A 15,646-nucleotide genomic window follows, 5' to 3' on the forward strand; every position below is an offset into this window, starting at 1 on the left:
TATTCTAGCACCATAAATTAAAGGCAATTCTGCTTAGAAACACCAAGGAAAGCAATACTTCTGGAATAGTGTTGGAAAAGGAAATAGGGATCATCATTCACTTTGATATGTAAGATATCATTTATCTAGCGCAGACAGCCCTAATGTCCTGTGATAGGTCAAGAGGAATAAAAGCATCTTAAAAAGGAGTTTTTGTGACACAATACAGTTAGAAATTAAACATGCCAGCAGAAAGGAGACAGTTTCAATTTCCCAAGTCAAAGTGCTTCAAGAGGATGAAGCATTAGCAGAGACTGGACTTTCCATACCTCAGTCTGGAGACCTCTTTAAACATGGTGTGATCATCATCACAGAAGGATGATTACCAATGTGTTAAATATTTTAAATCTGTTGAAGTGAGCTTGCCTACAGATCTACATCAAATTCCACACCCTTTCCTTCATTCTATCAATTACTTCTGTCATACATCAGTAGATTCATTAATTCATCTTTTTCCCTGTACTGTAGTTGTATTATTTCCTTCTAGTTGGACGTGGATGCCAGAAACACAACTTTCTTTCCCTGTCTACATACCATGCACAAGATCTGATCTTTTAAGAGTGTGTAACAGATAAGCTGCTTTTCTGAGCAGCAAAGGAGGGGTGTCAAAGTACCAGGAATCAATACTGCATTTGGATTTCTGCTGGTGGAGCCCTATGACAGACCAAATCTCTCCCAGCAGATCACAGATCATAGACCTAATTGAAGAGCCTATGCTGAAAGTAGAATTAGACTCTGTTGTTGGATTAATACAGGAAATTATGGGGAACACTTGATAAAGAAACAATAACTATCATATCTGGTTTTCAAACTAATTCTTTAAATCAGGAGTTCCTTTCATCTGGGTCTTGTTTGAAAACTTTTGTCCATTTATTTGAATTTTTGCAAATTCTGTCAAATGCTTGATTTAAGAGAAACTGTTGGGAAAGTAAGGGTTTCTACTTCCTTAACAAAAATGTTGGCAAGTTTAGGAAGAGAGATATAGAAATCCTGGCCAAAGTATTTGAAATTCAAAGTGGAAACTGAACCATAATCTCATCCCACTTCCAGCAGTTTCCTACCAGGCACACAGCTGGATGGAGGACACCTGCTCATGTCCTGGGAAACAGTGGAAACACAGATCACTGTGACATTACTTTTCCATCAATATGAACATGAGCAGAATTTTGTACCATTCCTTTTATTTTTATCAACAACTGAAATACTAGATTTCCTTATTAGAAAGCTATGTATACTGGCCACTGAAATTCTCAAAAGCTGTTCACTCTGCTCTTTGAAAAAGTCTCTTTGGAGCAGAACAGTAACAGTGAGCTTGAGGACATTTTCCCCATCAAGTGTCCTGTGAGTCAGCCACATAGACATAAGTGAACACTGTCAGCTTTTGTTCAAGAGGGTTTTACTTTCCAGAGAGCAGAGGAAAGAGTGTTTAATTAGTTGCTGTGCTCATTATTCATACATTAATAAAGCAGAAAGGTATACTTTCATTACTCATTGACACCACATTTCAAAGGCCCCATTCTCTCCTGTGAATTCAAATTAATTGTGCAAAGGTAAATCAGCAACTCTATACAGCCTTCTGTGCAGGAACTGCCCTGGCTTTGTGCTCCACAACCACTTCAAATCTCAGGCCCACAGTCTGCAGAGTGACAAGAAATTTGCTATTTGCAATCAAACTGCATAAACTTAACACGAAGTTTTCAGCATTCCTCCCATCACAAAGGGACAATGGGAAAAGTCTATCCCCCCTTTCCATACCTTAAATCACTGCACCAGGAAAGGAAGAAGAGACAGAGCAAGCTGTCAACAGGGGGGAGGAGGGTGGATGGAAGCTACTGGATCCTCAGAATCAGATTTTCTACAGGCTTTCTGCGTGGAAACTCAGCCTCACCAACGTGTGCAGTCCCAGCATGCACATCCCAGCCTCAGAGGATGGTCATGACTTCTCTGCACACTGAACCCATTATATTTCACTTTCTCATTTAGAAATAATTTTTTGATCTTTATCAAGAAATATGAAAAGAGTGGATAGAGATGTTCTCTATTTAGTTTTGAAATTTCTATTTTCAACCAGAAAATGGGGAAAAAATATTATTTCCAACAAACACTAAAATACTGTAACCGAGCTTGTAAAAAGTTCATTGTCAAGTCAATAAAAATCAAGCAAATTAACTTCTCCCAAAAAAGCCAACTGGACTTTTTCCATATGTTGAATAGGGGAAGGATCCACCCCTTATTATTTTGAAGGAAGTAGTGACACAGTTTTGAAGTTCATTATGTGAACAAACTCATCCAAAATACACAGAATACATTCAAGCAAACTAACTTAAAATGAGATCTTTCCCAATTGTACATTTTTTTCCCCAGGATGATTCATCCAGCACAGCTGATGGAACAATTCTGTTAATGTGTGAGCTGAATAACCAGTTTGATTGTTCTGGCACTTCTGAATGAGACCTGTAATTTTTTCTCATCGCTCACCCAGCTGTTCTGCTGAACACCATGTAGCTATCTGTATATTCCAGAATGAAAAATTACAACTCTGTATTTTAAAGCTTATTAATAAGCATGCACTGAAGGTGACAAGAACTGTGAATCTATATGAAAACACTATTAAAAAACCCTAAATTTCTCTATGCAAACCTTCAGTTCCTCCTGAATTTTTTCTTCCTCCAGTTTGGCTGCTTTCCGATCCTCCATTTCTATTTTCCATTTTTCTGCCACTATTCTGGCTTTTTCTTGAGCCATAGCATCACGGAATTTCTTTGTTATTTCAGCTTCCTTTTGTCTCCTTCAGAAAAGGATGTGAAAACAAAAATTTAATGCACTAATTTTCTTAAATTGAGGATCAATACTTACTCACTAGTTGTAATAAATAATTAGCATAAGACTTGGTGGAAAGATGCAAGCAAAGAATTAAAATCTATTTAACAAGAGACCTACAAAAATCATATTTGAAGAAACCATCCAGAAAGCAGACAATTTATAATTTTTGATAAATTATTAATTAAAATGGCACATCTAAGTTAGACAAGTACTTCTTGGATGTCTTTAAGTCATACCTTATATCTTTCTAGCAAAGCATGGTTGGGAATTTCAAATAGCAGTACAAAAGCATCCCAAATTCTTATGCTAGATTGTTTATTAATATTGATGGTGTAAAAGTAATTCAGAGCACAGGCTGAAGGTTTCAACCCCTGCTTAAATATGCAAACACTTAAAGCAAGAATAATCTCATACAAAAAAGGATAACATAGAATAACCTAATACTAAAGAGTCACTTTTCAGTGCTGCACTACAAAGGGAAGTCTGTGAAGCAGGTGGCCTAATTCCTAACAATATCAAGCATCAAAATACTTTTGAATCTCCCCCAAACCTGGAAAAGGCCTGCTAGAAACATCCGTATGGGACTTTGTATAATGAGTTTTTGAACTGCTGGAATAAAAATTAATACAAGCAAATTGCAAAGAAAACCAATTTCAAAAAGGATTTTATGTACTAAACCCCCATTGTGGGCTCAGAACTGTGATATCACAAGCACATCTAATTTAATCATCTCAAAACCAGACTGCTTCATTTTTCTTTATTTGCAGGCTGGTCAACAGTTTAGCTAAATTCCCAAGAGAGAAAGAAGTTGGCATCACTTTTTTTGCAAATAGGGTTTTTTGCTTTCAATATTCAATAAAAGCAAAGCGACATTTTTAACACACTGAAAACCTGAGAAAACAAGTGAAATCAAACATTCACAAAACATACTTACCAGTTTTACCCGCCATTACCTCCCACCTTTCTACAAGGTCATGCCTCCCATTATGCCAAGTGGACCCTGAACTCAGATTCTTAAATCCTCACCATAGCTCTTCTGCCTCCTTCTGTGCCTGCTGCCTGGCCCGCTCTGCTATGAGCTCCTCCGAGATCTGCTCGTAGGGTTTGTCCCCCGGGGCTTCTCCCATCACCCAGACCCAGACCTCACCGTCCTTGCCCCGCAGCCACTGCACGCGTTTGCCGTTACCTGCAACAGCCACCGAGAACACACCAAAACGTAAACACTGCCTCAAATCCCGCAGAAACAGACATGAAAGGATGGGAAAGCTGCAATTTAGAAAACATTAAGCTTGCAATTTACAATTCAGAAGAAAACATTGCTCAGAGGTGTAAAGAAATCTTCAGATTTGACCAAATCACGTCAAATGCTGGGGAAAAAAATTAAAACGTTTTCATGCTGATTGATTACCCAATTTTTAAAGACTCTCTGTCCTACAAAAATAAAAATTATTAATTCAAGTAAGCATTTCCCAGAATTCCAGTATTATAATCCCTTTTTAATTGCTATATTTGCTCACTTCACTCAACAAGGGATGAATGAAGAGCGTGGAAAAAGAGATGGGGCAAAACCAGTGAGCAGTGATATTATGTGACTAAAAATGCTTTGTGCACAATGAACAGTGTTGAACAGGTAGAGAAACTTCATGGGAACACCTTCAAAGAACGCAGGAATTTGCTGCTCCTACTGTGTGAAGCAGGAGTTTCAGGGAGTCTGCATACTCAGAGCACACCACTTAGTGCTGCAGAGCCTATTCTGCTCACATAGGCAATTGAAAGGGATTAAATTTCTGGGTCAGTTTTCATGACACAAACTACACAAAAATCTATGGTTACTGTGTTGACAGAGTGAATTTAAGAACACCACAAAAGGCCTGCGAGCTCTTTACAAAACAGAGTGCATTTGGTGAGCCATCAAGTAGAAGAACCAACTACAGGACTACAAAGGGCACTAGATTAGATCCTACCTGAATACATTTTAATAGTTATTTATTAGCGTGGCTATCTTAGTGTGGCTTGGTCTTTTCCTTCTGCTTTTATAAATACAACTGTCAAATATTATAACCATGGTTATAATATTTGAGGTTATAATATTTTAGAGGTTCATAATCAGGAATTTTTAGAAACATCTCTTATGCATCTATTTTTATGTTTCATTTCTTGCAAATTTCTTGAAACTGTCCTCCACAAAAGGAGATTCTGCCACAAAATCCACTGCCAAATGAACAGTGGATTTATTTTGAAAATTCAGACTACAAGGCCATAAAGGGTGAGCAGTTTGCATCATTCCCTGTATATTACAGTTGCCTACATTTCATCCTCTTACCCAAACATTGATATGAGAAAACTGCACATCACAATATATCTTCTAAAAGGCATCTTGTCTCATTTGAAAACATGAAGAAATGGACAGAGCACCATTTTCCTAAGTAGTTTTTCTCCCGTGTTCCCATAAAAGTTAAAAGAAACCTGTCCTATTTGAATAGGCAGGCTTTGTTTCCACTTTTCCTCCATCTCTCTCTACCAACATCAGCTTAGCTACTCTCACCTTAAGCTACCACTTGTTCTGTGTGAGAAGATATCCATTTAACCGGATTAAGTTTCCCAATGCACAATCAATGAAGTGTTTCTGACATCCCAGGCTGCAGGCAGAAAACTGCAGGAGGCAGTGGAGTGGGGCTGTTGACAGCAGCAGTGTCAGCACCAGCCCACACTCACAAGTGTTGACAATCCAGACTGAAGGCAATGAACAGATCAGATCTCGCCATGAAAGCTGATATTCTATATCAAATTTGAAAATGTAATTTATACGAATCCCCAGTGTTGGCCTAACAGTACTAACTTCAAAGAGGGGTGGAAATTTAAGCTAATAGTGTTTTCCTTCAATAACTCTCAAAAGCATTTGCTCTTTCAGTCTATCAAATTATGTCTCAGGTTATAAATGTGAATGTATTTCATTGTGGTTCTTATTCTGTACATTGTGTTCCTGTCAACACAACATTTATTTTGAACTTGTATTTTTTGGATATAGCATTAAAATACCATCTGCTGAGACCTGACTGGCCATATCACTACATGCCTGCAAGATTTTCTCCTACTGCATTTCCTGGTAAAGTATCTTGATAAGTATGGAATGAGTACTCCCCAGGAACCCATAAAATTCCATAAAACCAAAGGCAGTTTTTGTTTTACAAGAATAGCATGGCTTCTTTCTTGTGAGGAATCTGAATATCCTAATTGCTCTCCTTTATTTAGAACTTTAAAAGATTGCAAACAACACACCTTGTATTAATTGATCTGTATCATAACTGGTAGATACAAAATACTACTCCAGTTTTGAGACAGTTTCACTATTTCTGTTCATTTATGAGCTTATCAGAGGGAACCAGGAATTAAAGAAAAATATAACTTTTCAGGTAAGCAGACAAATTTTATCTTTGCTTCTCTCAAGGTTTTCTGTGCCAAAGTTTTATTAATGTGTTTCTCAGAGGCACAATTTACCCATTGCAACCCAGCCCAATAAAACAAGTAGCTGATTTCTAGATGTGTCTTGAGAAATTGTTCTTTCTTCTTTTAAAACAATGGATCTTTTTTATAAAGTTCTAGCCAGTAGATGTATAAACTCCTTTGAAACCATCAGTATTGTTGGTTCAGCACTACACACAGTACAGAACTCTACTGTATATGCATAAAGTCCATATTCAAATATAGTCAAAGGTGAAAGATTTGTGTATTAAACAATCTGGCAATTTAACCTTCAGCATTGAACAGATAGACCCCCATATATATATATATATATATATATATATATATATATGTATGTATAATTTTAAAATAATAGCTTGAGCACAGATGCCTTAATTCAGACAATTCAGATTTTTCTGTAGAAGAAAAGAAGGTCTTTTCACATCTAACCACTGAATTTACTTCAAGAAATGACTCCCATGCAAACCTTCCCTTAAACCTCTGCTCCTATAAAGCTGCAGCTGGGGTTCACTGTACAATCTGATCATAAAACTCAGTAGATTCTTAGCACAAAATAACATCAGAAATGAGTGCGTAGAAAAAAAAAAGCACCTCAGGGAGAAAATCTGGCACTGTGAAAGAAAAATTTCTGCCATGCAAAAAGCCTCTGTGGCCTGCAGAATCACATTCACAGTGAGAGGGTCAGCTTTTCTAGGCTAATGATCTTTTAAACTGCAGAACCTATGGCAAGATCAAGAAAGTCCAGAAAATTATTTTCCCTAACACTTGTAGAAAACTAGTGTTGTCTGTTTTGCAAGCAGAGAATTACTACTATTTAGGGCTGATGATAATAAAATAATTCCTGCTTTAAAATGCCTCTCTAGTATTAATTTTTTTCTGTTAATTTTTTTAGTTAGTGCACTTTACTTCCAAATGAAATAGAAATACACACCCAAAAAAAAAAAAAAAATTCAGCTAAACGTAAAAGGAAGAGAAGTCCTGACAAAACAAATTTAAAATGTAGATGAGAAGGAGGCAAGAGAGCCTCGTGTTTCCTGGTCAGCAGTAGGTGTCTGAGTCCAGTCACAAAGCCTAATGCAGAGTCAAGAAACAAAAATTAAACCTTTTGAGCCCCAGTCTTGTGTCTTGGCCACAAAAGTACTATTTTCTTCTTGGAGAGACTGTGACAGGCTGCAAATAATAACCTTAAGGAAGCAGTGGACATCAAAGTTAGTCTGGATTGGAGAGTAAAAATTGAAGTATTTTAGAAACAAGCAATGCTTTATTAGGAAAACTTAATGAATAATTTACTAGGTCTTTGCCATCCCTACTCTTCCACCATTTTTCACCTAAAACAAATTTGTAGCACCAAAAGAAGACAACAAACTTTTGAAGTTCTTTTCACCTGAAGCTCATCCATGAATTAAGTATCTCACATGGATCTCCTCTAAATCTACACCCACACTGCTTGGAGACCAGTAAAGTGGCTGCTGGCTCCTTACTCCTTACTGACAAATGCCAGGTCAGAAAATGCAAAATCAGGTCTCTCAAATTTGCGGCACAAAGGGATCACAGCAAAAACTTTCTCAGAGACCTAAAGCCAGAACCACTAGCAACTCAAGTTTGTACCTATAAATGCACACAATCAAAAATAAGACCAAATCATGTTTTCTATTTGTCTGTTATTTGCACAGCCAATTCTATAACAGCAATGAAAGTGTAAAACAGTGCCCTGGAGAGCAATCAGAAACTCAAACTCTCACCTACAAGAATTACGAGGCTCTGCCGGCAGCACTCCCGACCCCAGCTGCAGAGTGCTGGAGTGCTACCACGAGCTGAGCCATGGGACACCACAGACTGCTCTGGCCTCTGAGCTGCCCCAGGCCAGCAGGGCATTGTCACCTCGTCACTGCCATGGCTGAACACTGCCAGGGAGCACTGACACTGCCTGGATGCCTGGGGACAGACAGAAGCACCAGGATGGGAAATCCCCGGGTTCCAACCCTATCAGCTCAAACCTCCAGGTTGTGTCTGAGGCTTGGAACCAACACAGACACACCGAGGAGACCAGGGCCTCACACTGCCTCTGCCAGCTGGAACAGAAAAGCTGAGCCACTCACTGGGTTTAGTTTTATGGGTTCTTGGCCTCTTTTTTTACATCTCCAAATAAAAGTGCTTTGGAAAGAATGGTAATTAGAGCAAACAGAATACTGCTGGAGTCAGCTTCCTTTCTCCAAGCTTGGTCACCATTGCTTTAACAGTTAGAGAATCCCCAGCAGCCCCCATTTGTGATCCATCCCCAGTGTTTACACAGGAGCTATTCCAAGGAGCTAGAGGCCTGGTTTGGTGTCAGGATTCCCAGCTGTGCCATCACCCAGTCTGCCTGCTTAGTCCAGCAAAATGGCAGAGAGCACCAAGTACCCTTTCTGTAGTAGGAAATACCACAGGGTGTAAATTCAGAAAATTATGTGATCACCGATTTATAATTTCAGAACCAAGGGACAGCATTCGAATTCTGCTGAATGTTGTATAAAGAATCTGCTTTTTCCATGAACAGCCTTGTTTCTCTGGGCTTCCCACCATAATTTTCCTGCTTGGAAGCTCCAAATCTCTGCAATAGCAATTGACTGTCCTTCCTCACCCACAGAGAAGCTTTGCAGTCACCCAAGTATCTTTTGACTCTCTACAGAAACCGTCTCTATTCTTTTCTCTCTCTGGGCTAGAAAAAACCTCCTGAAATTCATTATGCATTTAAAATAGGCTACATGTGCATTAAAAGCTGATCAGCCTGATCTACTTTGCCATGGAGAGCCAAAGCATAGATCACGGAGTTTGCTGTGTTTGTAGGGTTGTGGGTTTTTGTTCTTCTGCAATTCAAATATCTGGTATACACTGGTCTAAGCACAGTGTCATTTACTTGAGATTTCTTGGCTTTCCAAGCAAATAATTTTTATGGCTACTTTAAAGTAGAGGCTTGAATTTTGTTAGTCTGCAGGGTAGATGAGGTTCCATTCAGAGTTTTATTTAGCTGGAGGACGTGTGTTAGAAGCTCATTGATTAGGATGAAAATGAGGATGTGAGCTTCAGGCTGTTCTCAATTCCTTCAGCTTAGCCAACATAAGTATTGAATTATCTTTTTTTTTTTTTTTTTTACAAACACACAAACAGAATTTCACTTCTTTCTAAGGAGAAAACCTAGGAAATTACTGTGAATGTTTTTGAGAGACTATTCAAAGGACAGAATGCACTTCTCGAAACAATAACTGCTGTAAATCCATTAAAATATACAGAGAGCTAGATAGTAATGAGGAAAGTAATGAAATAACATCATCTCACAATAAACTGAAGACCTACAATTAATGTGTGCTTTCCCTCTGCTAATTCTATGCTAGGGAGCATAGAATTCCTCTCTTCCCAAAACACATTCAAAAAACCCCTTCATTTCAATTCTTAGAAGAATGGGGAGAAATTCTGCCCCTGACATTTCAATTTTCACACCTTTGAATTTCAATACTGTGTTACGTGCCTTTCCATTGAGGGGAGGATTTGAAAAGGCAGAAAGAAATTCAGCTGATTACATTAATATATCAATAAGGGTTGCAGGATTTCAGCATTGCTGAAAAATCAGCCTTTTATGGCTCTCCAGCTGCTTCCTGATCATATAACAAACTCAATCTCCTGTTTATGGAATTACAGCCTGTTACCATGGAAATAATTATGCTGCAATAAACCCCTGCAGCATCAAATAAAGGAAGAGTGACTGAAGAGAGCAAATATTAAGGGAGGAAACTGTTACTCACACAGGACTCTGGTAATTAACAAATGTAGCAGGGATAACTGTACACAACACTCAAAGGTAAGTGGGTTTACATTAGGACATGGAAAGTATATATGCCACACACACACAGGGGTTTGCATGTTAGAAACCAAAAAGAAGACAAAAAAAGAAACACAGAAATAAAATACCATTTAAGCTGCATCTGTCCAGTATGTTCCAAACAATTTTGAGGCTCCCTGGCCAAGGCACACTGTTACATGTAGCAATTTTTTAATTGGCCCAATTTCAGCCAGGAGATAACATTCAAAACTCTTTAAGAAAGACATTCTTCTAACTCCTTGTACAATCTGCAGGCAGCCTCTTGTCTGTCCATTTTAATGGCTGACCCTCTCACTGTAAACAGCATAAAAATGTAGCTAAGCATCAGAGGGAAATTGAAGGCTTTAAAATCATTCCCATTAGTATTGCTCATTGGAGATTTTTTTCTTCATTAAAAAATTTCAAGAACATAGCACCATGTTTTCTGATCTTTCATCCAAATTGAATCTTCTGAAATGTAAAAGCTATACAGAGGGCTTAGTTTCTCTTGCAGACCTATCACAGAGCTTCATGGTTTTCCCTTTGAGAATAAAATAAAACCAAGTCTGCATGGCTGCTTCAGGGTCTGCTGGAAACTCAAAGCAGGAGGATAAGGGTTCTGTGTCACAGAATGAACATGGAGCTATGGATCATTTTCTCCACCAGGCTCTCCTGATTAATGCAGCGTGCCAGGTTTGCACTGACTCCTTTTGTCAGGCACACAGGACCACGGAAGCAGGGAGAACTGTACCCTACAGTGAGGCTTTTTAGCACCACAGCAAACAAGTAGACTCAAAGGTTATTGAACTGCCATCAGTGTCTGGCTAAATCTACTGCTGACTTGAACACAGTGAGTTTTCCTGTACCTTCCAAATCCTGCTCTCAAAACCTGGCTCCTTTGTCCTTGAATGTTTTAGTCATTTATGTAAAAAAATGGCAAAATCAGCAAGAAAATATTGAATTAGCTTGGGCAAATCCCATTCTACCCTTGGCCACAGTTGTACCCTCTTTCCATATCAAGTATTCATGAGTTTGCAGACAGCCACAACCTCATATCATTAGTGAGGCACAGTATGTGGGAGGAAGTCCAACACTGCTGTGTCCAGCAAGGCAGAGGAACACGATGCTGCAGAGAAACACAGCGATGCCCTCCGTGCCAGAGGCTCGCTAACCCAGCAGCCTCTCTCAGAGAGTGGCTGATGCCAGATGTCTCAGGGAACAGGAGCACTGAGCATTGCATGTCTGCAGGAGAAGACCCCATGTAGGCAGCAATATTCTGCTGTCACTTTTCTGCAAAACAGAGAAATCAGCTGCAGGACGAGATACAAAAACCAAAAAGCACAGACATATGGCTGATCATAGTAGTGAGGGAAGTCCCTCTGGGTTTGTTCCATCTGGGGCATACCTAGGTCATCCAGCAGCTGAAGGTCTCTTGATAGTGCCAGGTTCAGAGCACTGAGTTCAGAAGCTGCTGTCTAACCAAACCCCAGCACTCAGGCACAGGCCTTGAGCAGCTCAGTTCTGGCCCAAGGTACAGAGCATAACAAAGCTGCAGCAAAATTTAAGCTGCTCTACATTGTGAGTGTTACATTAAAACTTATCCAATGACTTCAAATTGGGTGGTTCAGTACACTAACAAAAATTGTTTAAATGTTCTTGCTCCTGTTCTCTTGTTACTTTTCCATCCGTATCTGAACTGGAAAAAAAGGACAGGACTTCAAGATCACATAATGTACAGAATTCAAGACCACATAATGCCAGAAGTTTCAGAAATACTGAGGTCTGATGTCCCTGGTTAGATCCATATCCAGTGATACAGAGAAAGAGACACTGAACACTGACAGGAGCTTGTCTCCACAGGAGATAAAATCTTAGCTAAGTATAACCAGGGTGTGTAGAGGCCTGAGCATAAATAAGGAATACATTTCCAAGTCCAAAGTCAGAAAAAATGTCACTACATGTCCACCCACTGAAACACATTCTCACTCACTGGCCTTCCTCTGACACTGATGTATTCTCCAGACATCGACTTAGTATATTTTAGATACTTGCTTCCAAACAGCATCATCTATTCTCTAATGATATTTCTAACACAAATGTCATTTAGATAAATTATTTTCTAGCCATTCTGTGATAAGCCTACCCTATTTTCTCCCAGCTTCCCTTGTTAAGGACAGGTAAATAATAGCATTTACAAATAGCTCCCATCTAAGCATCACATGCTGCAGTTCACAAAGAATAAATGGCAGAAATAACAGCAGCAGACCAGCATTGTCTCCCCTCCCACATGACTGTCCTTCAGCTACCTAATGCTCAATAGTTTTTGAGATCTCATTTTGGGAATGCTGACAGTTCTGGATACTGCATCAGTGTCAACCTAAATTGGCAGGGCCCTCTGCTTCCTCCTAGCTCAGCTGTAGTGGCTAAAGAGCTCCTGCCTAATTACATAAATATGTTTCTGTGCAAATTGCAAAGCTGCCTGTCAGTCAAATCTCAGAAAATCCCAAAGGATCTTGAAATTTTGAGGAGACTTCTCTCAGTGACTTTTGCACAGTAGGAACAATCAAACTGTTTTATTACAATGAAGATATGTTCCTGAAACATCTGCCCAGAAGCCATTTGTAAGTGAATTGAAGGTGGGCCTCCAAGAATTCAGCTCACCTGTGATGCTATTCCAGCACCAGCCAGCAGCCATTATTCAATTAAAGCAACAAAAGATTTCCTTTACATTGAATAAGCTCACTAAACGTTGTCATTTTTAGAGGACCCACACGACGCCCAAATTCTACTAATAATTTTAGGCAAGGTACAAATAGCAAAAATATTGGTAACTATTTATTCAATATCTTCTAAAGGAAATACTTCATTCTGAAGTGATGTTTAAACATTGCTTCCCTTTAGACATCAATCTGTGTTTTTTAATTGGCAAAGAAATTAAAAGCATTGAATAATCTGAACACATTTCATTCACCCTCAAAGTGAAATAATTCCTTCAACATTGACTCATTCTGATACTAATTTCAATTTTAACCTTTCCTCAAGACACATGGAACCAAACAATCTGTATACAGAAGCAGGCACCATTTAGCATTATGTTTTGCAGATGCGTAATGTTACTGTCTTTAGAAATTAAGAATAAGATTACACAGGTGGGTACACTATTTGGCTTGCTAAATACTCTCAACCACTTCCATCTTATTTCATGGTTTGGACTTGTTTGCTTTCTAAGCAGCAAATTTCATAGTACTGAATAAGACATTTATGGACAACCTCCATTCAGTGGCACTGCTTTAAAAAACAATGCAGATTCGGGGCCTTTGGTAGTTAGTTTCCAAACAATGAAAAAATGATCATGTTAATGAGCATTCCCTAAATCTGTTGATGATTTCAATTCTAGCACAAGGCCTTTCTGACCTGCATATGCCAATCTTTTTGCCCCCAGCTCTTCGCTTGTGGTTCCCTTAGGACAGCACACTTAAAATGCAACACTTCATCCTCAAGTCACTATAGGAAATCAAAACTGAGCTCACAATCACTGCTTTGTTTTGAAAAATCCGAGCCTTTTGCTGTGCTGCTGGGTGCACACATCCCAGTGTAGCTAAGCTCATGAATCCATGGGGAATTGCAGCAGCTGGGCTACAGAACTCTAGATCAAGCAGAGGGCACTTTTCAGAGCACTTTTATTTAGAGAAATATCCATTGTCATTAACAGCTTTTGTTCAATCTTACTGTATCCCATCCCAAAGAGATGGGAAGAAAAGTTTTCATATGTGGCTATTCCAACATTGAGAAAAACTGAAGGATTTGAAAGGCAGTGCTATAAAGATAATTCCAGTTAAATTAGTATAAAATTTTTTCATATAAATGCTATGTTGTATTCACAAACAACAACCATGTTTTCAGAAACTCAGCACAACATTAGCAATATTGAAGTCTCACATCTATTCCACTCTTTCAGGCTACAAAGATATCTATCAACTCAGAGTAACTCCTGGCCTAAAAAAAGTAGCACAAACATAAAACATGTCATGCAGCAGAGCCAAAACCAAACCCACAGATGAAAAACCTCAGATCCCTCCGTTTCAAGGGAATAAAGAACATGTAATTGGGGTAGCTTTGCATTTCTTGGTAGCCACTAATTTAAAACAGGAATAAAATCACTCTATATTCTACTCTGTGTAGCAGAGGAAGAAAGGCTAGAAATTCACTTATCTATTAAGGGCAACTTAAAATTAAGCAGTTCAAGGTCCAAAAATTAATGATGTCAATTGTCTTCTAGGAAAAAAAATATTTTAAGATAAAAAGGTATTATCCTCTCTGACCCCTTGAGTCTATAGGCAAGACTATTGCACAGTAATTGCTATTTTAGACCCATAATTTGCAGTTGGCTTTTTTAACTTTTCTGTTTTAAACAAGAAATCATCTTCACTGAGAGACCATTTAACATCACATTGTGGAACTGTGCAATAGAAATCAATTACAGGTATCTGTACAGTTAATGATCAGCACACCTGAAAGAAGTTATATTTTCTAACTCTGGTGCATATCAGTTCATGAAAGCAAAAAAATATTTCCAGCAGAGCCAGATGCCTGACTTGCAAATCTGATTCCAATAGTTCTTCACTACAGTTCTGAAGAAAGTAGACATTTCCTGACAGTGGGCAAAAGTCAAACCTAAGCAATACCTTTAATTGGCAATTTAAGAAGGTAAAATGAAAATGGGTTTTTGTGAAATTTAACTCAATGTGTATTTGTGACTACCTTTGTCAGAGCAAATATAATCTATAGGGTGCTCTACTGCTCTCCTTTCTCCTATTACTTGCTAATCAGAAAATTACCTACCCAGAAAATGGTCTCCTGTAGTAGGAAGCTGAACAGGTTTAATGTATAATTTATATATGGAAATGTAAGTGTCAACACTGTGACAATTCATCAGATAAATATTTTTGCAGTTAAAGTTTTCTGTATCTGCCTTCCTCAAAGAATGAGCATGATACAGATTATCTCAATGATATGATGTTGTTTTGGTATGTGGAGCTGAACTGCATTTTTAATTTTTTCTCAGCTACAAATCAATCAAAATGAACAAGGCTTTTGTGCTGCATGAGAGAAGCTGTTCCGATGCCATCCCTCTCACTAGGGCCATTCACAGTGAGAGCACTAACATGCAAAAACTAAAAATAAACAGAATGAGGTTTCCCAACATCCACCTTGCCATCTCTGAGAGGTCATTTTCAACTCCTACTGTGGCTGAGTAGGGTGTTCTGGACATTCCCCCCTCGTTTTAAGGCTACCATTCTAACTTAGTCCAGTCATTCCGTGCAGCTCTGTGCTTCAAGTGAGTCTGGAAAATAGTTTTGCTTTGAAGCACTTTTCTAATAATAGAAGGGGCACTTTGTAAGGTTCAGAAGCTCTAGATATTTCAAGTCTGATAACTGAATCCAATCATGTCTCTGTATTGGGGTG

General features: G+C 38.6%; 1 protein-coding gene across 6 annotated transcripts in view; it reads right to left on the minus strand.

The window, feature by feature from the left end:
- Positions 1 to 15,646, minus strand: part of SH2D4B (SH2 domain containing 4B) — a 68,136-nt gene that overhangs the window by 42,371 nt on the left and 10,119 nt on the right. For all 6 annotated transcript variants that reach the window (XM_064430264.1, XM_064430262.1, XM_064430260.1 and 3 more), the window contains 2 exons: positions 3,889 to 4,048; positions 2,680 to 2,827 (listed from right to left, as the gene is read on the minus strand). In XM_064430264.1, the coding sequence (XP_064286334.1) occupies positions 2,680 to 2,827; positions 3,889 to 4,048 (308 nt within the window). The remainder of the gene's footprint in view (positions 1 to 2,679; positions 2,828 to 3,888; positions 4,049 to 15,646) is intronic.

The sequence above is a fragment of the Passer domesticus genome, chromosome 8 (assembly GCF_036417665.1).
Source record: "Passer domesticus isolate bPasDom1 chromosome 8, bPasDom1.hap1, whole genome shotgun sequence".
NCBI classification, from domain to species: Eukaryota; Metazoa; Chordata; class Aves; order Passeriformes; family Passeridae; genus Passer; species Passer domesticus.